This window comes from Choristoneura fumiferana, chromosome 7, assembly GCF_025370935.1.
Source record: "Choristoneura fumiferana chromosome 7, NRCan_CFum_1, whole genome shotgun sequence".
NCBI classification, from domain to species: Eukaryota; Metazoa; Arthropoda; class Insecta; order Lepidoptera; family Tortricidae; genus Choristoneura; species Choristoneura fumiferana.
In genome coordinates this window covers 3,411,500-3,438,507 of record NC_133478.1, presented here as the reverse complement: position 1 = coordinate 3,438,507, position 27,008 = coordinate 3,411,500, and the positions used below count along the sequence as shown (strand labels likewise).

The 27,008-nt window shown below is 36.8% G+C and overlaps 1 protein-coding gene across 1 annotated transcript; it reads right to left on the bottom strand.

The window, feature by feature from the left end:
- Window positions 1–393: 393 nt before the first annotated feature.
- LOC141429515 (uncharacterized) lies at window positions 394–24,703 on the bottom strand. Its single transcript, XM_074089850.1, has 5 exons — window positions 24,259–24,703; window positions 10,513–10,600; window positions 9,650–9,796; window positions 4,484–4,649; window positions 394–2,853 (listed from the first exon to the last, which is right to left on the bottom strand). The coding sequence occupies exons 1-5, from the start codon at window positions 24,261–24,263 to the stop codon at window positions 2,771–2,773; spliced, it is 489 nt and encodes a 162-aa protein (XP_073945951.1). The 5' UTR covers window positions 24,264–24,703; the 3' UTR covers window positions 394–2,770.
- Between the last annotated feature and the right edge of the window lie 2,305 nt (window positions 24,704–27,008).

The window sequence follows — 27,008 nt, the reverse complement described above, 5'->3', positions numbered from 1 at the left end:
GATACTTTGGGAAAAGTTTTTTGCCCATATATTAGTAATCCGGATTTTGAATTACATAGTATACCTAGGGCCAGGCACACCGCGCCACCGGTCGCATAGTATTAGTGGCTGGGCCGTTATATTATGACTGAGCAAGGTGCGGTTAGTAAGTATACAATCAGCAGCAGAAGATCTACACACGACTTTACTGCCAAGGTACATAATAACAAACTGTTGATTATTTTGAACACCACAACTGCTGATCTACCTCTGCTGCTGACAGTATGATCTGTAAATTGTTGTATAATGTTTTGTTTTAAAAAAAAATGACCTGGAATGAACGACGACAATAATGTACTCGTAGGACCCTGACTGTGATTTTTAACAAATAACTAAAGATATTAAGATACATTCTGCAATAAGCACGACGGGCACGCCAAAGTTCGCATACTTTCGCAAGTCATACTGTACGTCCGAATTATTAATGGTCATAATTTTATTCCCAATGAAACTGTAATTTTGCTGAATTTTTTAAATGGTCACCTATACAGTGTGTAACCGGCAGTCAGCTTTTTAAGGGAGGTTAAAGTAACGTATTTTTGTTAACTAACCATGGCAATAATTTAATTAACAAACTAAAATTCAGACTGTTAACTTTCTAACAAAATTATAATTGCCAGCAATGTACAGCAAAGTAAATAAAACAAGTGTAAATGACAGCCGACAGATACTTTAATTATTACTTCATGTCATTTTACTTTGCTGTACATTGCTTGCAACTAAAATTTTGTTAAAAGTTATAAAAAACATAATTTTTAGTTATTAATTAAATTAATGTCATGGTTAAGTTACAGAAATATGTTACTTTAACCTTCCTTAAAAAAACCTGGTTGCCGGCAACGCACCGTATAAAACTGTAGGTAAGGTTGTATGTACTCGTATGTATGTAAACTCTTTATTGCACATAAAAATAAAAATACAAATACACAGAGAGGAGAACAAAGGCTAGCTTATCCCTAAGAAGGGATCTCTTCCAGCTAACCTCATTAAGAGAAGACAATTTATTATATAGAGGATAAGCAGACATTTGTTGACATTTTGTTTGTTTTATAATAATTCTGAACGATTATTGGATTCCGAGAAAAAAAAAAGAGTTATGACAAATGATAAATTCGGACAAACAAGTACATTCTGACTTTTAACAAGTATGCGAGCCGATATGAACCAGAAAACAACACATTAGAACTGCACCCACTGCATTAACACCTTGTATTTTTAACCCCCGACGTAAAAAGAGGGGTGTTATAAGTTTGACCGCTATGTGTGTCTGTGTGTCTGTCTGTCTGTCTGTGGCACGTAGCTCTTGAGCGGGTGGACCGATTTGAATGCGGTTTTTTTGAAGCAGTATTTCTAGCGATGGTTCTTAGGCATGTTTCATCAAAATCGGTTCAGCCGTTTTTGAGATATTGAACCTTGAAGTGACAAAGTCGGGGGTTTTCCAACTTTTTGTTGGTTAGGTTATTGATATATGTTCTGAAATACAAACCTGAATATTATGCAAGATAAAGGAAACCCCTGCGGCCCACTTGGTATCTGCTCGTGACCCATCAGTGGGTCTCAACTCATACTTTGGGAAATACAGGGTTATAATAGGTATATCTCTTCCTTATCTACATAGCTACGTTACCAAAGTTAGCGGGATACAATTAATAAAAGAAAGACGTTATTTGAAAAACAATGCATTTATTTCTTAGTTGTATAATAAATAACGTTTCAGTATAACAAGTATATAAATAAGCGTTTTTATATTTTTGTAACACTACGTTTAATTTTAACTGCTAATTATAAGCCGTTTGTCCCATTTCCAAAATTTGGGAGAGCGTTAGGTTCATTGATTAAATAAACCTACGTTTTAAAAAGTCATTCTTTAATTACCACCGCACTCAGAGTCAATTGGTTTAACAAAAAATGTTTTGGAAACATATTACGAAATTTTACCTTTAATTATGTTAACTGTTTCTATAGGTGCGTACACGCATAATAAATGGTCGGCTACCTACTACGAAATTCGAAAATCTAATTAATATTTTTTTTTATAGGTTATGCCGTTTTCCGTTTATTATTTGCTGCCTATTATGTAAAATGACCATTAGTCCATTATAGATTTCGTTCAATAAACTTTTTAGACATTTCCCGATACAGCGACTATATTGTCTAACGCGCAAGCTCGCGATCGCATTTACCCTCTCTTTCTACGCAATCTAAATCACGAGACAGAAAAAAGTGATGAAAACGATTGTGATTTTGAGAGCGTTAGAAAATAAGACGGTAAGCCGTCGAAGTTATCATCAGCTTTATGACATTAGATCATGATAGGAGATCGCGTCTCGGCAAACAAAGTGTAGGACCCTCCGGCCAGGTGGAATGACGATCCGCGAAAGGTTGCTGGTAGAAGCTGAACGTGTCGAGCCGAGAACAATGGCGCTCATTGGGGGAGGCCTATATCCAGCACGCCCCTTTGCCTGCAGCTCTGAAACGGGCCGAGGACAGAGGGTGTGCAAGCAGTTCGTCAACGTCTCCGTAAAGGCTTATCAAGGCCCGACCTTCAGAAATGAAGAATACGACGAAGAACAGAAGAGAGATGTCCAGCAGTGGACTGCTATAGGCTGACGACGATGATGATTAGATACTGTTGCTTGTCGGCGCGGTGGTTCGATTGTAATTGTGGCTGAAGGTACAGTACAGACTTGACTCTAGGCCTGTATGTCGATCATTGGGTCTTGTCTAGTTTTCACACAGGGATGGCACTTTCGCTTGATAGTTTCATTTGGCGATAAGTACTGTTCACCACCATCATGTAGTAGACGGAGTATACTGAAAAGAAATAAAGAAAAATAAGTTTTAACCTAACTAATTAAGTAATTAGTCCCTGGAATCAAGAATAACTTAAAATTACAAAAAAATAAAATAAAAAAGCAACCTGAGATATGTGTGCATAGGAGAAATTTGAGTCTAGACTCCTGTCCAGCGGTGGTGTAGGGGCTTCGCACGAGTAAACTATTTGATCTGGTAGTTAATGAAATTCCGGGATTTTACAAAATTCCCCTGGGAATTCCCAAAATATATATACATAGAATAGAATAGAGTAGAAATGTTTATTCGCACTTCGCAAATTACATACAAAAAAAATTTACCAGTATAAAGTAAGTATTAATATAAAGATAAGGTATTTGCGGAATCATGAAGCGGTCTCAGCTCAGCATAGTGCTGGCCGTAGAGGCCAACGCTGGTCTTCCGCTGTGATCGCTTGGCGACTTCACGGAAGGCGACAAAAAATCACAAAAAAGAAACAAACAAAAATTAATAAAATTTAGAAATCAAAAATAAAAATTCAAAACCAAATAAAATAATAACAATAATGAAAACGAACAGCACGAAACCAAACAAAAGACACGTGTGATTAATAAATTATAAAAAAAAACAAAACAGTAAACGTGTCGACACACCACTCAACCACTGTGACTCAACCATCCGTAGACCACAGACGTCGATATGCACAATCTGTCAATGAGGGCTATCGCGAATGAATTCGCTACTAGAGGCGCTAGTGTAGCGTGAGGTCTCCGAAATGTCAAATCTCATATTTTTGGGTGAGCTACGCGAGTTTATTTATAATTAGAATAATTTTGTGAATATTTTGCAATATCTGAAATTAATTATGGCAAATATGCCTTCCGGGGCAATGAATGTCTGTGTTTTGAGACAGTTTTGTCTTTCGGAAACCTTTGTCCTCCCCTTTTTTCCGAACAAAACGGGGACTATGCAACACTGTGGCATGCTCGATATTTTATGTACGGTTTTAAGGTGTATTAAATATGATTTTAATCTAAACTTTGTTTTCACGCCCGTAATAACAGACTTTGAAAGCCATACTTAAAAACCTCACGCAACAGTGCGCCATCTAGTGAGACTAAAAACGATAGCCCTCATTGAAGGTCACAATTGTTAACCAAGGACTGTGTCACCAAGTAACTTAGTTTTAGTGCTAGTTTTACTCTCATTACTGTAAGGTGGTGGTACTGATGGAACCAAAATAAATCTCTCTTTCTTTATTTCTTAAGCTTAAGAAAATTTATGTATGAGTTCGTTGCAAGCCCCAACTTAGATGACTTTACCACATTCGGCGCCAGTGACACAACGTTTGTGAACAAAAAAAAATCCTTCTATTCCGGTGACACGCATATGTGTCAACAGAATTCGTACCCTTATACCAATGACACTCATTCGTGACTGTGATCATGTAGACCAGCATAGCGGAACGTTGCCGTTGATCTCGTATGTGGGAACTAAAAAAGCACTACGTTTTAGTTTCATCTGTTTAAAAAGCACAAATTCTGCTGATTTAAATAAAAAACAAAAGGATAGCCTTAAATTTGACACGGATCCGCGTCTTAAGCATACCAGGGATTAAGGGATGACCCATGATTTGAATGGCGTTACTTACACGCTCCAGCGTTGAGTCCCAGCACCACCAGGACAACTGTAGCGGGATCCTTTAACCGGGGTACGAAGAGCGGGCTGAAGAGGCACGTCACTACGGCCACCAGAAATATGCAGAGGATGAACACTGAGTTGAAGAGCAGCGAGAGCTGCAGATAGCCGGGACGTTTCTGGAAGAAAAAATCGCGATTTAGAGTAGAGTAGAGTATTAGAAGTAGAAGATGGGTGTTTAATCCCACTATCTCACCAATATATAAATGCGAAAATTTGTAAATCTGTTCGTTTATTTGTTACCTCGCCACGTCTAAACCAATAAATCGATTTAGATGAAATTCGGTATTCAGATATTTTGAGTCCCAGGGAAGGACATAGAATAGTTTTTATCCCGGAAAATTGCATAGCTCCCACGGGTTAGCGATAAACAAATTCTACGCGGACGGAGTCGCAGGTAAATAACTGACTAGTTTAGATTTAACAATTTTTGATATAGGTACCTTGACCTTTGTCTTTTGGTGTGAAAATTAAACTTTATTATCCTTAGTAAATAAATACGTAAGTAACTCTGTCTGTCTGTGTGTCTCTTTGACTGTCTCCCTGTTACCTCTTCACGCTTAAACCGCTGAACTGATTTGAGATAAAATTTGTGATGGAGATATTTTGGGACCCCCGGAAGGACACAAGATAATTTGTATCCCGGGAAATTACATAGTTTCCGTGGAATAGAGATAAACGTATTCTACTACATAATAATCAAACCAGTAATTAACTAGCAATTTGTTTGAGCAAGTCTAGAAGAGTTAGAGGGTTTAATCACTTTCAAGATGTTTGGATTTTTGGATGTTTGTTACTCAATCACGTCTAAACTGCTGAACTGATTTAGATGAAATTTGGTATACGGATAGTTTCAGTCCCGAGGAAGGACATAGAATAGTTGTTATCCCGGAAAATTTCATAGTTCCCGCGGGATAGCGATTACCAAATACTACGCGGTCGGAGTTGGGTATTATACCTTTATTAGTTGTCTTCTGATCTGACACAATCCCTATACTATTGAATTTTAATAGGTTGGTACTTTTGCAGAAAACCTACGTTGTTTCATTACAAGTTTCCTTGCATTGTGAATTAGGTCTGTTTTATGCGTAATCTTTCCGAGGGTCATTGCCCAGGCAACTCCTGCAGCGACGGTACCATCATTTACTTGCGATTTTGTTTTCAACCGGCCAAAGTTACAACAAGGTTATTGAAGGCCACATTAAGCAGGTAAATATCGTACGAGTTTCATTACACTGCGGGATCACGCAGCTATAAATTTATAAGTGAATGACCATCGACAGCAGTGTACTACAATCCGCGAGATATTTCCCACACTAAATGACGCTTAATTCTTGTTGTCATAATCTAAACCAACTTCTATCGCGTGTTCGCCAAACTGTTGTAGGTATCTCGAGATGAATCTTGATTGTATTGAGAATTAGGACACGGATGTAACATCTTATAGTATAGTATAGACATATTTTTTAAGGGTTTAGACGATAATGAGACATCCTTTATCTGTGGTCGTGACGCTAAATATTTTGACGCTAACTAAATGCTCGTTTGAAGATATAAGATAATACTTAGCCCTGCGTCCAGGGAAACAGTTCATAATATGCTGTCTGCTAAACTCTACGTAATTGTCTTCCTTCGCGAGTGAAAATCATACAAAAACCGTTATCTTTTTAAGATTTATTAAAGCTAAAGCTCCAACTTGTACGAACAATTCACATTGTCTGGCCAGTATTGTATCAGTCACAATCGTTCAACATATTGTTCACTCGCATGAACCTGTGTAAAAGACCGAAATTCCAATGTGTTTCGTATTATACATAGTGGGTTATACTTACCTTTAAATAATTGAGAATAGAGTCAAATAGTACAAGTAAACGCTACCGTAATTTGTTAAATTGTTATTTTAAAGTCTCGCAAGTGTGTAATGAGCTCCATTTGTTAATTTTGAACGAGCTTAATGGCTGTCTGTCCATTGTACTGCCGAAGCAGCGGTGATTTGTTTGAATTTGCAACGTATATTTTAGGCTACATTTTTAGTTAGGGTTGGTATTCGAGTTTGAATTATTAGGTACGGTCAAGGACTTTAATTCATAAGCCACCATGGAACCTTTTCAAAGGAAAAGTCAATACAATTTTCATTAAAATTGTTTTTTTTTGGAATCTTTTTGTATTTTTTATTTCAATTCCAAATTTTTTGTTACTTTTACGGTCATCCCGTAAAACCCATATCGAAAATACAAACTGAAATATAGATGCATAGAAAAACTAGAAAAATAAGACCAGCGCTGGGAATCGAACCCAGGTCCTCGGCATTCCGTGCCACGTGCTATATCACTACACCACCACTGGACAATGATACAGACACGAATTTCTCCTATGCACCACATACCTCAGCTTGTTTGTTTTCTTATTTAGTCACTGTAGCCCTCATCGAGAAACTTTCAGCACACCATTGGAACTAACCGCTCACGCGGACAAGTGATGTCGTTATTAAATTATCATTGTTAATTAATGCGACGTCACTATGTATGACGTTTACTGTGAAATGGTTCCATGGTGATTTTGTTTTTATTTTTACAAGAAATAAAGAATTAGATGTTGCCCACAACTTTATTTGCAAAGCATTTGTTATCGCTGTTCTGCCCAGGGGTTTTAACTATCTCCATACCAAATTTCATCTAAAGGTTTAAACGTGAGCAGGTAATACAGACCAGACGGAGTTACTTCTGCATTTATAATTATATCCTTATCCGGATGAAAGTAAGGATGATTGGATGGATATGGATGTTTATTTCAAATTATACGATTTAGCACAAAAAATTACTACATTTTTCGACGTACGATCTATCAATTGCGTCGTAATTTTCGAAGTATTTGCAGTTAGGTGGTAGTGGTTTACGTTGTCAAACAGGATTTTGCGAGACGAGTGCTTCTGAGGTCAGATTTGTACTTAAAATTTATTATGCTTACTACCTGTAGGTACTTACTTGTTATTTTAGCTGTGAGAACTGCGCGTCGCAAAAAGCCAAATAACGTAATATACGTAATAAGCGAGCCCGGAATTTTTACGGAATTTTTAATCTGTCAAAGAGACTTCTCGCTTATCGACTTCCGATATTCAATTTCGATATACCTATCGGTACACAAAATATAAAAAAAATATAACAAAAAATAGAACCGACTACAAAAAACCATGAAAATAATTTTCTACGAGTCTGAAGTCGGTGCCTCAGCACGAGCCAGCAGGAGTGGACCTATAATCGTCTACCTCACCTACAACTATACGTGTAAGTATATGGGCTTCAATCACTCCTGCTGGCTCGTGCTGAGGCACCGACTCGGTTCAATTTTTTGTTATATTTTTTTTTCACGCTTTTTAGTGTAAAATATCTAAGATACAATAGTTTAATGTCAACTGCTCGTCACCTTTTACGAAAAATTGCTTTTTCCGATGCAGAGACGTTCATTATTGAGGAGTCCTGGTGCTTCATCACCCGTTCCATTTCACCATATGAATTACGAGGAGCTTACATTGCTTAGCAACTGCGTTAAAGTAATTGAAGTTTAACCCGTGAAGTACTTGTTATTGAGTAGTTGCTCCAATGGTCAAATTTGGTGTTCATCATCAGTTCCAGTTCACCAAAAGATGATTTTCAAGAGCAAATGCACGAGTTACTCCTATCGAAAATACCATAGGCGATCCTACAATATTTGAAGAGTTCCCTCGATGTTCTTAGGATCCAATCATCAGATCCTGATTTAGTGCTTATGGGACCTAATTGAAAGCATTCCTAGACGAACGAAAAAAGAAATTCAGATCGGTTCATAAATGACGGAGTTCTGAGGTAACAAACATAAAAAAATACAACCTAATTGATAGCCTCCTCCTTTTTTTTAAGTCGTTAAAAATATTAAAAGTAGAGGTAAACAATAGACGGTTTTATCGTTAAAGAGCGATCTCTTTCAATCAACTTTTTTTTTTACTACAATAGTGTCCACTGCTCGGCAAAGGCCTCTCCTCTTGATCTCCACACCTCCCGGTTCAGCGCAATGTCAGGCCAATCTCTTGCATACGCGTCTAAATCGTCCCACCATCTCCTTTTCGGTCTGCCTCGCCGTCGATGGCCGTCCTCCGGTGCCCACCAAGTAACTGTGTGAGCCCACCTCTGTCTAACTAACTTTTAAGCAGTCGAAATTGTGAAAGTGATTCTAAACAATGAATAGTTAACGATTTTCAATTTACTCGTAATAATTCAATTTCATATTCAAAGTTCCATCACTGAGCGTCTTTATAAAATACCTATCGATATTATTTCTTTAGGTAGAGCCGATAAGGGAGAAGTCACTATGACAGATAAAAATGCTGCAAAAATTCCGGGCTCTCTTGGGTTTAGGGAATTTATTAAAGTTTAATAATTTGGATTAGTTTCGCGATCTGTTAACAAGTGAAGGCTGCCGTGAAGATATCGACACGGCCAAAGTTACAAAAATATGTATACACGACTTTATGCACTTAACATTAAGGCCGTGTATACATATATTTGCAACTTTGGCCGTGTCGATATCTTTGCCCTTGACTGTACCTAGTCGTACTCGCACCTTATATATTTTCTAAATTCATGTGCGAAATTACATTAGAAATTTACCACGAGCTTTACGGTGAAGGAAAATATCGTGGGAAATCTGCACAAACTTATGAAGCAAATGAATGGTTATGTGAAGTTCTTGATGCGCAATAGGCCCACGTGGAAACTACGGCCCAAGCTCTCTCATTTTGGAACAAGGCCTGTGCCCAGCTGTGGGACGTACTATGTAGGTTGAGATGATAATGACAACGAAAGTTTTAGGTTTATTCATTATGATTGTTGTTTTAATATAGGTATGTAAGTGTTTTAACTGTAGGATAGTTTTATGTAAGAACATAGTTTTAATTTAAAAGTAGTACCTACTTAGTAAAATTATAACTATCTACAGGTATTGTAACAGTTTTCAAATTGAAATAGATTAAAAAAAGTAATGTTTACCGAATATGTGTACATAAATGTCTCTCTCTCTCTCTCTCTCTCTCTCTCTCTCTCTCTCTCTCTCTCTCTCTCTCTCTCTCTCTCATATGTATACTCACCATTAATATCCCCAGAAGAATAACGACGTTGCTAATCAGCGACAATGTGGAGAACATGACCATGCTCATACCGATGAAGTTATCTTCCGGCATCTCGTAGTGGGGCAGGTTCCATGCGCCCGCGACTATGTCCGCCACGCAGAATAGCTGTAAATTAAACATTGTTGGTTATTACCATACGAGGCCTTGTTTTTTACAAGCTTTACTTATGTAAATTGCCTGGTAGTGACATCCTGGTAGTCCGGCCAGGATCGTCTCCGGAGGACGGAACTCTTCAACGGTTAATGGCATTGACTTGAAATTTGGCACGCAAATGTAGTTTGGGTGACAATAAAAGGAGTCAACAAAAAGTATAGTCAGCAAAAAAAGCTTGTATTAAATATTAAATTTTTACCAAAAACTTTACTTACGATTACAATTTTAATTTAATTCTACTAATATTGTAAATGCATAAGTTTGATTTTGTTACAATACATCTAAAAGAGATACTTTCATTCATTAAAATCGAGTGTTATGGGAAAGAAGAACAGTCTCTTATGGGGGGGGGGGGAAAGTTAAAAAGTGTTCGGCATTAGGCAGTATATAACAGTTCCAAATCCCTCCAGAGTGGCGCTATAGTGTACCTAGCATGAGTGTTTGAAATCATTTAGTAAATATTTTATCCTAAAATAACTAACACGACAAAAGGTCGACTGTCGACAGCATTATATTATTATCGTGTGATTTTAATGTGTTTATCGATAAAATCTTTCTTTTATTTTAGCGCCTATTTAGCACCTTTCGACAGAGACTTTTGTACTCGTATACACAGAGATTGCTCCCTCTACTCCATATCCACAAGTTTTTTTTTTTTTAATACTTACTGACGATAAAGTTGCCAGTAATAGGCATCCATTCCGGAGTGACATGTACCAGCAACATTTTTTTAGCTTTGGCAGCACCATTCTGTCCCTGAAAATTAAAAAAAAAACTCTTCAGTGTTGTGTTATTCGAGGGTATTTTTGAGAGAATAAAGTATACATTTAATTAGGTACTTTATCACTTTATCGTCAAGGTTAAAGCCGTGGATGGACGGACGGACGAACATGGCAGAACTATAAGTTCATTCCATTTGAGAGTAATCATAAATACGCACGCGTAAAATTTATCACACCCCTTTTTCGGGGGCTAAACACTAATATAAACTTAAATAGACTAAATAAAAAGTAATTGTATTGTATTTTAAACAATAAGTAACGATAAATATAAATAGTATAAGTGTCAGAGGTACCGAACGACACGAACTTCGATTTTCGAATTTCGTAGTAGCCTATGTAGTGGTATCGGGTCCGATAATATGAAAAGGCTTTTTCACTATTTATTAGACCAATTTCACGCATCGCTGAAAACTAAAGGGGCAGAGGGGTAGAGGGCTGAGAATAAATTACCTTATTTTATGCACTAAGGGAGCAAATAACTTAGAAGACCTTTTTTAAATGCTCTAAAAATGTATCTAAGTAAATCAGTTTTCTGACGTATGCAATTTCACCAAAACTAATCTACACCATAAAATAGCTTGATGCAACTTCAGACCTCTAGATTCACAATAACACTAACAACGAAAGATCATCTTTATATTCCCATCTTGCATAAATAAGTCGGTGAACCCCACATAAAAATATCTCCCACATCTAATGTAAATATCTTACGTTCATCTCATTCCATTAAGAATATTAAAAATACCAGCAAAGTGACCTAAAAACAGACGAACTGATATCATCCATCCGCTCTTATTCCGCGTAGCGTAATTTCCGGAATCAAATCAAAATATTTGTCTATAACAAAATTATACTTTTTAATACTCGTTACGCTCAAAATTGTCCAGGTGCCAAGCTCGATTTGATCAACAACAAAACAAAACAATTGTGGGTGGAAAAGTTGAAAATATACACTTTTACTTCGGAACTTTGTTTTTAACCTATGGTCAAATTCCTTTTAGAAGTAGGTACCTAGTGAATAATCCGTTCCCATTGTATTTTCTCGGAAACGTCCGTATGCGTCATGCTTCTTCAGTCAGCCTCTGTGCCCCTTAAGACAGCGTAGGGGAAGGTGGAAGGTCCCATAGAGAGATTAATAATCTATGTATTTAGTTTAGTTTGGATGACCAGATGGCCTAGTGGTTACAGAACCTGACTACAAAGCTTGAGGTCCCGGGTTCGATTCCCGTGTCGGGGCAGATATTTGTATGAAAAATACGAATGTTTGTTCTCGAGTCTTGGTTGTTTAATATGTATTTAAGTATATAATTATATTTATCCGTTGCTTTGTACCCATAAGACAAGCTTTGCTAAGCTTACTTTGGGACTAGGTCAATTGGACTGAATTGTCCCAAGATATTTATTTATTTATTATATATTTAGTGGTTACCTCGTAAGTTTTTCTTTTCGATTTTTGTGTGATGTTTTGTTAAATGTTCTTTACATAATTTGATCACGAGGGTGTGATACTTCAAAATCGTTGTTTGACATTTTTCACTAATGAATAAAGTACCCTATTAATAAAAACTTGTCACTTAAGTATTATTTAGTTTTTATTTTATATTAAGTATGTATGTTTAGGATATGATTTTGTATTTGGTAAATAGTATTTAATTTAAATATATTGCTTTTTCTAGGGTGATTTTTTGCTCAGTATTATACATTTATTACAAAAATTCATAGACACGTCGGCAGCATTCGGAAATAGTTGTGTTTTCCGATTTTTCACGGTAGAAAGGTATTAACTTAAATATTTCAGAAAAAATGTACCCGTTTTGCCTGAATTATCCTTAATTTTCCATACAAAATTTATTAGTCAGTTTTGTGACGGTCCATACAATATATACTCGTATGTACTAGCTTTTGCCCGCGGCTCCTGCCGCGTGGTATTCGGTTATCGCGCGCTGTTCCCTCGGGAACTGTGCATTTTTCCGGGATAAAAAGTAGTCTATGTCACTCTCGGGACCATAAACTGTCTCTATGCCAAAAATCACGTCGATCCGTTGCTCCGTTACGGCGTGAAAGACGGACAAACATACAAACACACTTTCGCATTTATAATATTAGTATATATGGATGGTTAACTGCGTCACAAAACTGTCAATTAAAAGTGGGACATTTTTTTATTGCTTAAATCGATAGTGCTAGTGATTTTGAGTAGAAATAATCCAAAATTTGTTAGGTTAAAAAAAAGTAGAGGGTACACTTTTTTCTGAAAATGCCCATTATTCACTACATCTGTACTTATACAATCCTCAGCAACAACCTTCTTCGTGTTAATAATGTTACTGGCCAGTAGGCCAAATTATCGCAAAAAGAATATAATAACCACTAACCACATACCGGCACGCGATCACTAATCTTCAGGTTTCGAGGTCTCCTCAAGGGCAGTAGGAGCGTCCAAAATACTGGCGAACCATTGTTGATTGGACGTTCTATTTTGTAATTTGGGTACACAATGAACAAAAAACAGGAATTTTACTTATATCTTTATTAATAATGAAAAAGAATTAAAATGTGAAGCTGAGTTAAAGTACAATAGTTTGCATTTTTTTATACGAGTATCTTTTCCATTTAAATTGTTTACATGTGAAGATAATACGCATACCTAATACAAGCGTTTCTGGGGACGTAATCTCGGACTCCTAAATGCTAACCTTTTCATAAAACTTAACAAGCCTATGTTAATACAAATGTTTGTCCCTTTTAACAATACAAAGTAGACAGATAAGCAAACGAATTTTGCGCATTTTATATAGGTTAAGATCGTTTATGAATAAGGGGGTAAGTCTGTATCGTGCCGTCCTTCTCATAATGCAAGCTTGAGGTCCCGGGTTCGATTCCCGGCCGGGGCAGTTATTTGTATGAATAATACGAATGTTTGTTTTCGCGTCTAGGATATTTAATATTCATTTATCTATATAAGTATGTTTATCCATTGCCTAGTATCCATAGTACAAGTTTAATTGCCTAGTTTGGGACTAGGTCAATTAGTGTCAAGTGTCCCATGATATTTATTTATTTATAGGCATGATATATAAGCGTGAATGGGATGGCATTATACGAAAAACAAACTTGGTTTGTAGGTCACAATGTTTTAGATCATAAAATTAGTTCGTAGGTAGTAAGACCTAGAAAACCAGGACTAACTCTAACCAACTCAGTTTGGACAATCAACTTCTAAATGTTGTTATTCTGTCTCGTAACTCAGAACACAACCGTGATACGTTGCTTAAAAATGTTTGTAATGTATACTTCTAGCATGTTTAGGAGACGAGCTATGAAGGAATGAGTGTTTTCACAGAGGCAAAATATCGCTATAATATGGAGATAAACATATGTTCGTTTTTAAAGAATATAAAAATACAAAAAATACAAAAAAAAAATACAAAATACTTTATTTAAATAAACATAGCCAATACAAAAGAAATATCCATCAGACTCCAAACTAGGCTGAGCCTGTATCTTGGACGTCTGCGGGTGCGAGTAACTTATTAGAAAAACAGTAACAACATAAATACGCTAACAATTATGTATGTTTACCACAAATTAAGTTATTAACTAACTATAAACAATCCTGAAGGTGCATGCAAAAAAGTAAACAAGTTTATGTGCGAATGTGTATGCGAGCGCGCACGCGCGCGCGAATATGTGTATGTAAGTGAGTGTGTGTGGGTGTAGGAGTGTATAAAAGTCACATTAACTTATATATTAAGAAGAGTTCTAACAGACCACATTTTTAATTTTCATTAATTTTTGTGGAATAATCGAGAAAAACTAACAAAAATGCAACGTTGCCAGCTCAGCAGGTATAAACGCTCTTAACCTATCTAATAAGAAAAATCAATCTGTAACACATCAAGCCCCTTGTGTCGTACACTCTCGATTCAATTTACTCTCAAAGAAACGTAATCAAATAGAAATACCCAGTGTTACCATCTTTTGCATATTGCCATCGTTTGACGTCCTTTTGTGTGTTAGTAACTATTTGATAGAAATGAAAGATTGGTTTTGCTTTACATAGACATGGTAATAAGTAGTTTTTAACCCCCGACGCAAAAAGAGGGGTGTTATAAGTTTGACCGCTATGTGTGTCTGTCTGTGGCACCGTAGCTCTTAAACGGGTGAACTGATTTGAATGCGTATTTTTTATTTGAAGTGACGATGTCGGTAGTTTTCCAACTTTTTGTTTGTTAGGTTATTATAATTTTTAGATCAATGTAAACGTGGGATAATGAGAATTATTATTTTAAATATTCTTTAATTTAATAAAATATTTCATCTTTAAACCATTGATCATTGATCTAACTCCGAGGCAATTCAGCTCTCATCTCAGTTCCAGACGTTTTTTTGCTTGAAAACGGCTAATGTCAAGGCACGGAACCCTTTATTTGTAAATTATAACAGCAATATTATACGCTTTCCACGTAATGGTCATATTTTATATTTGCCGTAAGTTTGCCGTTAATACGGAACTCTACCTACAGTCCGCGGGACCGGTCGGTTTTTTGTAGATCTGTTTTCTTCTTGTTTCCTGTGATGACTGGTTGTTTATGTTTCAGATAGTTCCTCGCGTCTCTATCCTGTACCTCTGTATTACTCCTAATAACGTGTTTAAAAAGCCTCTCTAGTGCTACAAATTTCGTGAATTTGCAGTACATTGCTGCCAATGACCGATCACTTAAAGATTTGTTGTTTCGCGGCCCTGCAATGTACACTGTTATATTCTGTGCAGCAATGAAATTGAACTCGCGTGATATCTATCGCGCCGTTTAAATAAAGCTTTAATAGTGACGCAGCCGTGATTTTGTATAAATTGCATGCTTGCCAACGAATGAAAGTCATAGCTCATTTATTTTATAGCTACCACTCATAGATGGTAATGTTGGTATCTACTATTATACTATACAAGTGTAACGGAATCATCTCTCTACATTACGGAATGTTTATTCTTTACTTTACCAATATCGGTTTGAAAGTGTTCTAGGTGTTCATAATTTCAACAATAAGTACCTACCTTTCATCTTATTTATTGAGTACGTATTTTTATAGTTTGTGTAAAAAATCTGTGACATACCTACCGACGGTCGGATGTATATGACGACACTATAAGGGTTCGGTTTTTTCAATTTTGGCCTACGGAACTCTAATAGTTTTTTTTACAAAAATTATATATTTCCGGGCCATACCGTAGAACCCTTTACCTTTAGGCTAGTTTTATAACAATCCGGAAGTATAGTCAAACGAACTGATTCATGTACAGTCAGGATCAAAAGTAGCTATACACTCATAATTTGTCGTTTTACAGCCATGCACTAAACGCCATGCAAGATATAGTCAATATGTCAATGCGACAGAGTCAAAAAGTGATCCGCTACCTACTTTTGATGCTGACTGTACCAGGGTGGAATGTTTAAATAATCATATTTACTCTGATTTCTTTGGCAAAATTATGGGATGTCAACATGACATTAGTTGCACTAAGGTTTGATTGTATGATTAAGTTTGCTCGATTGTACCTAAATAAAAAGAGTTAAAAAAATCGTTCGTATATGGACGATGTTCCGTGTCCAGGTCATTATTCATATGGACTCCATATATATGATGACCTGAACGCGTAACTGAGCGAGAGGCTAAATATAGCTGGGCCTTTCTCTTAAAAGTTGTACCCCTAACTTTTTCCTGGGATTTTGAAATTTTTATGTTACATCTACTCAGAATCACGAGCACTGTCGATTTTAATAGGTGAAAAAGTGTCCCAAAATTTTGTATTCCATTCCGTTACCTTTCCCATATACACTATGAGTGACCTGAGTAACGGAACGGAAGTACAAAAAATATATGCAAATTTGGGACTTTTTCATTTATTAAAATCGATAGTACACGTGATTCTGAGTACATACGTAGATGTCACATAAAAATTTCAAAATCCCAGAAAAAAGTTAGAGGTACAACTTTTAAGAGAAAGGCCCAGCTCATAGATAGGGAGATGAAGAGGTCAAAAGGGGAGCCTTTTCCCAACAGTGGGACACAGTTGCAGGCTAAATATAATAAATATGAAACAATTGGAAATGAACGGTTTGAGAAAAATATTTTCGGTGAAAAATTAGAACCCTTTTCAGCTCAATCGTGTGTGCATCTTTTCTCACATGGCAACCCAGATCGGCGTCTGGGAGTCGCCCACGGCCGGCCGAGCGGCGCCAAAACACATTACAACCTTCGAACTGTAGGTAGCCCGTGACCTTCGCTTTCTTATGGGGATATATCTTAAGGAAGTTACTGTTGTTTCTATGACAGATGATTTGTCTCAATGCAGCTATCAATCATTTTGGCTGAAGGACGTTAAACATCTGGAGGTGGGGGGGGGAAGGGGATTGGGCTATGTCCAACAGTGGGCGTCTTACGGCTGATATGAAGATGATGACGATGTTAATGACATCGCAGTCGTAGTGTGTATGTTTGTTATTCTTTCACGCTAAAACGGCTGAACGGAGTTGAATGAAATTTGGTGAATACTAGTTGCAAAGGTTACTTTTTTATCCTAATATTTCCACGGCATCGGAATAAAGTCTCCAAATCTCAACTGCTAGAATTGAAGCATGAAATTTGTTGATGGTGACTTATATGCAAACGTTACTGAAATCCATGACGTAAATTTTGAGAATTCCCATGACAATTTAACAAATAAAACCCCTTTTTAATCCCGTAATAATTTCGTTTTTTTAATAAAGCTTTTTGTGAAATTATTACCAAAACTTACATTTGGGGTTCTGGACTCGTTAGATCCTTATCGAATGCTGACTATCCGAATTTGAAGCTAAATGTAATTGATATTACTGTTAGAAGTATGAACCTTATTAAGATTCATACCTTATGACTTATGAGGCTAGAAAAAGCCATAATAAACTTGTCAGAAAACGTCAGAATACAAACATGAAAAAAGTCTTGGGATAGGTACTTATTATCTCTAGACACAGATGTTTTGACTCAGTAGCCAACCTATTATATTGAACTGTTCAAATTCAAAATTAATTTATTTCGCTTCGTCTGAGGTACAAAAAAAATGCATAAATTGCATTGAGTTTTACTAAAATCTACCAAACCAGGGATGCAAAATTTAACAAATAAACAAAGAAAGACTAATAAATCTAAAAATACAGCTTCTGCACTTTTCAACCACGTTTTTAACATTTTTTTTTATTTAGAGAACGTTTGATATTTTATTTGTGCCCAGTAATTCATTAAATGTTATAATAGGGATAAAACATATCTCTAGGCACTTTTGATGATGCATTTCTTAATAATATTATGCTTCGCGGGTTTCCCCCCTGATTGATTGGGTGTTATCGATCTGCCGGTCAAGACCGAGACGAAGGTTAGAAGGCCGGCCCTTAAACTATTTCTGGGCAAGCTACACATCCATATACAAATTAATATTATTAACTAGCCTTCGGCAAGAATTTGAAAGAAAGAAAAAATAGTATTAAGTACAAATAGACAACACGTAGGAAAGTATGTGTCGTTGCGGTTGTGAATCGGACTCTGCAGGGCTACTACGAAACTCGAAACTCGAAGTTCGTGTCGTACCGTCCCTCTCGCTCTCGTATTAAATAGTATAAGTGTCAAAGGGACCGCACGACATGAACTTCGAGTTTCGAGTTTCGTAGTAGCCCTGCTGCCTCAGTATAATGCTGAACTAATAAACACCCTGCCAGCGCAAGCGCTGATTTTCAGCGCACCGTTGGTGACCCTCGGACCGCTATAAAGAGCCGCTACAATTTGTTTATTGCTATCCCGGAAATTGGAAAAATTCTGACAAAAACTGTCCTTTGTCCTTCCTAGGGAGTCAAACTAAAATATATAACTTTACCAAATACCATACCAAAGTTAAAAACTTCAAAACCACCTATTTACACTTAACCCCTTCCAAGTCGCTTCAGCGTTTTAAGTGTGAAGAAGATTGCCTGTCTGTCTGTTTGTCTGTTTCTTGAAACAGACAGACAGACCGAATTAGTTTCGCAATTGGTTAGGATAAGGATGTGAAAGCAACTCGTCGGTTTGTTACGTTTCCACGCCTACACTGCTGAACCAATACGGAATATAGAACAGAATAGAATAAACATTAAATACATGATTTAAGTCTCTTAAAATAGCTAAACGTGACACAAAATTGGCAAATTACCTACTCGTTAAACGAGTGACGTAAAAATCATCAATATCTGTTGAAAAATATAGAAGTTATAGGCGAATGGAGTTCGCATTCCATCTCTATCTAGAAAATGGACACCCACTACCAATATGGATGGCACTGAAAATTCATAGATAATTGCAAATATGTACTTGGTCGACTTTTTAGGGTTCCGGAGCCAAAATGGCAAAAACGGAACCCTTATAGTTTCGCCATGTCTGTGTCTGTCTGTCCGTCCGCGGCTTTGCTCAGGGACTATCAATGCTAGAAAGCTGTAATTTTGCACGAATATGTATGTAAACTATGCCGACAAAATGGTACAATAAAATTAATAAGAAAAATGTGGGGGTGATTTTTTTTTTCTCATCCAACCTTGTAGTGTGGGGTATCGTTGGATAGGTCTTTTAAAATTACTGGGTTGAATTAGGGGGTTGCTTCAACGGTTTTTCGGTTCAGTGATTTGTTTGCAAAATATTCAACTTTAAAGTGCAAATTTTCATTAAAGTTGAGCGTCCCCCCCTCCTCTATAATCTAAACAGGTGGGTGGAAAAATTTGAAAAAATTCAGAATGGTAGTATATCAAACTTTCAAGGAAAACTATAACGGCTAAGTTTGCTTGAGAATTATTAATAGTTTAAGAGTAAATAGCAGCCTAAGGTATAAAATATACCTAAACTTGGAAGATTCCATATAAAGTACGAAATCCTTAGAAAAATATTTCGTATTTTTGTCATAATGGCTACGGAACCCTATTTTGGGCGTGCCCGACACGCTCTTGGCCGGTTTATTAGCCATATAGTGAAAGCATTTTTTACTTAAATGATTCTCCTTCGAGACTTGGCTGTTTATGTTATTTCACTACCGTTCATGGACAAACGGACGAAACATCTTTGTCGACTTGACGCGTTTTTACATTAATATGTTCTTGTAGGAATTTGTATTTTCCAAACACTCTACATCTCTATCGTTCAACAACTTAGTAGTTATCGGTAGCTGGTCCATTATTTATTATGTACCTTTCTTCAAGGCTCCATCGACTGGCGTGTATGATACCAGCTGTTGTATACACATGTTCAAATATTATGTTCTAGAACTCTGTAACTGATTTTGAAAAGCTTATTTGTTCATCAATATAATTTAATTGTGATTCTACATGCCATATTCATATGGTTTAAAATGTAACGTTTATATTAGTTAGATACGTCATTTCAAAGATGTTACAGAGGTTGAGATGATATGAAATAAATAAATAATTTTGCACTGTGTCAAGCCGCTGGTTTGAGTTATGTGCTAGACTCATGTCAGACTCTTTTATGTACAGTAGAAGTCAAAGATGTATTTAAGAGTACACTTTACTACCCTGTCGCTGTCACTCCATATTTGAAATTTAGAATTGTTTTGTATTGTAAAGTCTAAAGATATGTTTGATTTCCATTGTACAGTGTGCCAAAAATCTTACGTAAGTATAATGAACGTGGCAAAAAAACGGAACCAAAGCGGCTTCTTGCAAAACTTCGCTTTTTACAGCTCGCCGTGAATGTCGCTGTTTGTATCTTTTGTTCGTTTTTTTTTAAGTTCATATTTTGAGATTAGAGCAATAATAATTAGTTAAAACGTAATAATAAAAATAAAAGTTAAAATAAAAGTTCCCAATCCGCACTGGGCCCGCGTGGGAACTATGGCCCAAGCCCTCTTGTTCTGAGAGGAGGCCTGTGTCAGTGGGACGTATTTAGGCTGGGATGATGAATAAAAATAAAACAAAGTGGTTTCGTTTTTTTTAACATAAAACTAACCCCTCATTTGACCCCTATCCCACCTGATGAAGAGTGCAGTGCCAAATGTGTATCTTACCGGTTCAGCAGCCTTCACTAATCCTTGAAGAGTCGTAGCCTACGACCCCATGAACCCCATCCCATCCCTTACGACCCGACCCCATCGTCTGTAGTTATTTCTAGATATATACAACTTACGACTCGACGATGGGAGCGATTTCCACTTCTTAGCGGTTCGCATTAGGAGACATGCACCTTTTAAATTAAACTGAAACAATTTTATATATTCACATTTCCAAAATAAACTTTAAATGAAACACAATGTGGTTGAGTTTTGAAAAGGAAAAAAATCGAATTATTTCAGTTTAATTTTAAAGGTGCGTATATGAAACGTCATTCACATTCATTATGATAAATGGTGGACCATTTAGTCGTATCGTAAAGCAACCAGCACCAATCTGACAAAACAACCAATCTGACGAACATAAATATCTGATTCGACTCTATTTTTAGGGCCGGTAACGCGTGTCAGATATTTGTGCACACTCCGCTGTGGCAGATATTAACGCAGATAACTGTACCATTTTTATGACAATACTTTCATCAAATTAAAAATGATAAGTCTCATTGTTACATTGACTTGTAATTGGAAATAGTCTTTGATGTTTACAAATGATTCTGAGCCTTAGGATGAAAAACACATTGGGCTCAGAGTCTAAGTTAATTTATTGTTTATTTGTATTCTGTGTGCCTATCCTATATTGTTCATGTTGGCAAATAAATCAATCTTCTTCTCCTTCTTCTTAAACAAATTTCTCATATTTTTAAGGCAGGAGGGTTCTTTATTTCTTTTTATTTTTAGCCTCTTGCCATTTTATTGAGTATCATAATTTATTTTGAGTCTTAATTAACTTGAGCGTCGATTCATTATTCGTTACAGAACAAGCAGAGTACGAAAATGGCTTTAATAAGCCATTTAAGCGTCTCGTGTCGTCTAAAATAATTATTGACACTATCTCTTCCACAGTTTCTGTTTTATAGAGCTTCAATAAATAAAAAGGTTGACGCACCGACGACCGAGCAGCGTCCTCTGAAGGCCAATTCTTCGTGTCATCGTTGACATATCTCGATGGTGCTGGCTGAAAATCAGCGCTGGGGCGTTCTTAAGGGGATCCCATGCCCCAATGACCTTCGATCTGAATTCCTTAGTTTTCTAATGATTTTTGTAGCTTATTATATTAACAACAACGGCTTTAAGCAATATAGTATCCCATATTTACGTCAAAGTTCATTGTTTTTTAAGATATTTGGCATCAAAGTTGAACAATTTTAGGCCAAAAAACTGGTTTTCTGGCCATAACTTTTGTGTTAATTAGTTTCAAATGAAAACCCTCGACCAGTTATTAGAGACGTCAAAGACGAACCCAAATATGTAGATTTCGTATATGTTAGATCTTTCACGTCAATAGAGATACGAAATAAGTGTTTTTTCAGACAATGTTTAAAAAAATCATACAACATTAAGTATTCATTTTATTCAAAATCCGGTAGAAAAAAATGGAGATAAAAGATTGGAGAACCGATAGCCGTTTGACTTATAATTCTATATGTAGTGCAAAAGTAGGAGATACGATTCAAAACTTGTCAAAAATCGATGAAAACCTCGGGTAGCCCCTTAACGTCTCAGCATTATGCTGAGCCAGTGTCCGATTCACAACCGCAATGACACTACTATCTTACTACCTATCTATACTATCCTACTTAATAATATTGTTGGGTCTTGTGTAGTGTTGTCCATTGCTGTGTTGTGAATAAATGTATTTCTTTCTTTTCTTTCGATGTAATTATTAATGTAACCACATTGAACTTATGATACTCTTTATTGCACACCAACACAGTAAGCAGTACAGAAAACACAGGTATATACATAGAGATTTTCTAAGGTAAGCAATAGGCGGCCTTATCGCTTCAGAGCGACCTCTTCCAGGCAACCTTTACAATGGACAGAAATAAGGAATACATTTTAGCAACATGACACAATCAGACCAACATGAAAAATTTGCAAACTCCCGACATTATCATTTCAAAGTTCTATCTCAAAAAAGGCTGTACTGATTTTTATCAAACATATCTAAGGACCACTACGAGGAAAGACGCTTTCATATAAAAAAACACATTGAAATCGGTCTGTCCGTATGAGAGTTACGATGCCATAGAGAGAGAGACAGACGGACATTGGGGTTAAACTTATAACATCTCTCTTTTTGCGTCGAGAGTTAAAAATAACCTAACCAACAAAAAGCTGGAAAACCCCTGACTTTGTCACTTCAAAGTTCAATATTTCAAAAACGGCTGAACCGATTTTGATTAAACATGTCTAAGAACCATTGCTAGAAAACTTGCCTTCAAATAAAAAAACCGCATTCAAATCGCTCCACCCGTTTAAGAGCTATGGTGCCATAGACAGACACAGACACACATAGCGGTCAAACTTATAACAGCCCTCTTTTTGCGTCGGGAGCTAAAAATGTGAAAGGTAATTGCTACTATGCTCGCATTTTTCATTTTAATTAAAAACCTTTTGCGTACCGAAACCCTAAAAATGCCTCATTGGTGACCCTAACCTAAAGGCGTGTTAGATGTGTAAGATGGACTGACTTCTATGGAATTGTTAGAGGGTCTAAGAAGTCAATACGGGGTGATACATAATATAATCTACGTTAGGTACATAAGTATTTAGGTCTGCCAATTTTTGACGCATTAAAAAACACACTTACTTTGACATATTATTATTAAGAAGACAATTGTAGTGTTTATAGGTAGAGTCATTCACGATGACGCGTGCCGTGGTTCTTATTACAATGTCAATAATGTCTAATTTTGACAAAATCATGCGTCTTCGTGGATGGCACTAGGTATATAAGTGTACCAATGTGGCATGAAGGAGAGAGGGGTTAAAAAGGATCATGTTGGTGTGACATAATTTACCCATGGGCCCCCCAAATTGGCATCACCTTTTTTAATTTTTAGCGTAATTTTTAACACAAAGTTTCACTGTTTTTATCCCCAGATCCATTATAGAATGTCCATGTTTCGAGTCAGATTTTAAGCTGTAACGATTTGAATCGTGAATGTGGTTTAAACACGTTTTATGATATGACGTAAACTCTATGAACAATATTCCCACGGAAAATAACATTGTTTTCATCATAACTTTGAGTTTATGGCGTAACCTTGCGATTATGGCACGTGCAAAAATATATAGGCGAGTAAAATTTAAAAAAATAACTTGATGAACTCAAAATTCAGTGGTAGGAACTTGTGCAAGGTCCGCCCGGATTGCTACCACCATCTTGCTCGCTAATCCTGCCGTAAAGCAGCAGTGCTTACACTGTTGTGTTTTGGCGTGGAGAGTAAGACAACCGGTGAAATTATTGGCACGTGATGACGTGAGGTATCCCATCTTAGGCCTCTGCAACGCGTCTGCAATACCCCTGGTGTTGCAGATGTTTATGGGCGGTGGTGATCTCTTACCATCAGGTGACCCAATTGCTCGTTTGCCAGTCGAATAAAAAAAAAAAAAAAAATCATTGCGTATCTTAGTATTTTTTTTTACACAGTACTTGCACTTACCGCATCTAGTTCACAATAATAAATAGAGATGTCACAAAAATAGTCCTCTTTCTTCATCCACACTTTCCACAACAATATCCCCTAAATGCATAATCATTCAGCGGCACTACACTTTATCGTTCTTTTGCACATTTTTTAAGAAAAAAAAATTCCGCACGTTTATTTACAACGCGATCGTGAACGCGTCCGGCCTCAACTCTATTTACATACAGTTTAATTATAACAATTTGTGGACGGCATCTATTTTTGTCGCATACGCTTTCCAGAATACAAGGCGGGAATATAAAACTGAATTCAACACTGGCATCATCACAGCACAACAGGGGAATAAAAAATAAAATTAAAAAAAGTGAACATTCCCGCGGTTTTGGTTTGTTTTGAATTTCGTACGCTGCACAGATTAGGCAGAGACGTAGTTTTGGCGGCGCTCAGTGATGGACTAACGTGTGACTTCCTCAGTCTGGCTGGCGGGCGGCCCTGGCCTTGCGGCTTGTTCGTTGAATTGTTTTTTTTATTGCTTCCGATTATTCATTATGAGTACTTTATTAATTAATTTTGATTGAGACCGGGGATTCTGCCGCTTACTACCACTTACAATGGTGGACAAATGTGTCCGTTATGGTAAAGTAAATCAATTCATAAGTACCAAATCATTTACAAATACGTATCCGATTTTTCACATTGTAAGAAAATTAAGTTATGTATTCATTTCTTTGGTAGTTGATTGAAAGTAGGCACAATGACTCAGTAGGCTAAATCATAAGAATACATATATAGATGTCGTTATTTAAACCTACATGATAAGAATGATCTAGCTAAATTAAGCTGTTTAGACTTTCTGTGTCGTAGAGAGCATCACAAATATCCCGTTCAACGCAGTCAAACATCATACTAGTAAATAAGTGATCGCTTTTGTACCTTGTCACTTTAACGTCATGTTTGAAAAGCCATACGAAACTGTGTAACGGCTGAAAGCGACAAGGTACAGAAATGATCACTTATTTATGACGTTGACTGTACCAGTGGCATGGTACCATAACAACTCGATTCGCACTGGGTTGTTTAATAAATTTAAATTGTGTAAATAATGAAATTTGTGACGTCACGTCAGTAATGACCAGGATGGTAAAGGCTGTGAACGCTACATGTCAGCGCGCATGCCACGCGAAGGACTAACTCGCGCCTGTAGGGCTGCTACGAAACTCGAAACTCGAAAATCGTGACGTGCAGTCCCTCTGACACTTACACTATTTAATACGAGAGCGAGAGGGACGGTACGATACGAACTTCGAGTTTCGTAGTAGCCCTGCTGTCTCACTTAACATGCAGAGTCACCAGACTGCCGAACGAAAATATTAATTCCACGCTAGTAGGTACTATTATAAAAGAACGTCAAAAGGCCGGTACAAAACACAATCATCATCATCATCATCCCAGCCGTTATACCTCCCACTGCTGGACACAGGCCTCCTGTAACAACGAGAGGGCTAGGACCGTAATTCCCACGCGGGCCCAGTGCGGACAAAACACATGGCGATCCACGTTATTATAGCATATAAATCCATCTTTATTGCGGGTGTTTTTGTTAGATAATTTTTCATTTATATGCACATAGGTATGTGAGGGGTATCACTATGTACGCATTCAGTTATATTCGATTTCCTCGCATGTTTCCAATAACCATTACTCCCTCGGGAGCAGGCCAACTTTTGGAAATAAAAAATAGGCCAAGTGCGAGTCGAGCTCGCGCACGAAGGGTTCCGTACCATTGTCTATACAACATTAGCCATTAGAAAAAAAACGGCAAAAAAATCGACTTTGTTGTATGGGAGCCCCTCTTAAATATTTATTTTATTTTAATTTAATTATTTATTTTTAAAGCGATTATACAACACAATCACGTTTGTTGTATGGGAGCGCCCCTCAAATGTTTATATTATTCCGTTTTTAGTATTTGTTGTTATAGCGGCCACAGTAATACATAATCTGTGAAAATTTCTAGTGTCTAACTATTACGACTCAAGAGATAGAGCCCTGTGACAGACGGACGGACAGACAGACAGACGGAGTCTCAGTAATAGGGTTCCGTTGGAACCCCTTGGGTACGGGACCCTAAAAAGGCAATTACGGGCCTCCGAGTAAACGAGTAAAAGTAGATTTGGGATTTGTAGAACTAACCTTTACCCGTGGCTTCGCTCACGTAAAAAATTAGATCTGGCAGTCGATTTGGAATTCCCGGATTTTATAAATTAAAAATACCACGGGAGTTCTTATATTACGTCGAAGTATTTATTTACGTTATACACTATTTGTGGTTATGTGTGGTTATGACGAAGTTTTGAAAACTTAAACGTCTCTCTTTTTGGAATGTCACATAGATATCCCGTCATAGGAAAAATCTCATGGGAAAATTTGTGTTAAATTTCATAAATCTAAGACCGATGATTGAGAGAAACTATCGAGATAAAATTTAACCTATAGATGTGTTATTCCTTACATCCAGGCTATCTGCATAAGTCCAGGGAGCGAAACTTTGATGCCGGTGACGTCATTATGACGCAAATTGACATATAGGGTGTTTTTATAAATAAGTACTGGCCGTCTCAAGTGTCAATAAATATCCGTTAACTAAAGAGGCCAATAAGTTGTTAGTGATTTTCTATAATCTAGATAAAAACACTGTATGAAGCTTGACATTGTACGGCTGTCACCGGCATCAAAGTTTCACTCTCTATGCATAAAAAAAATAT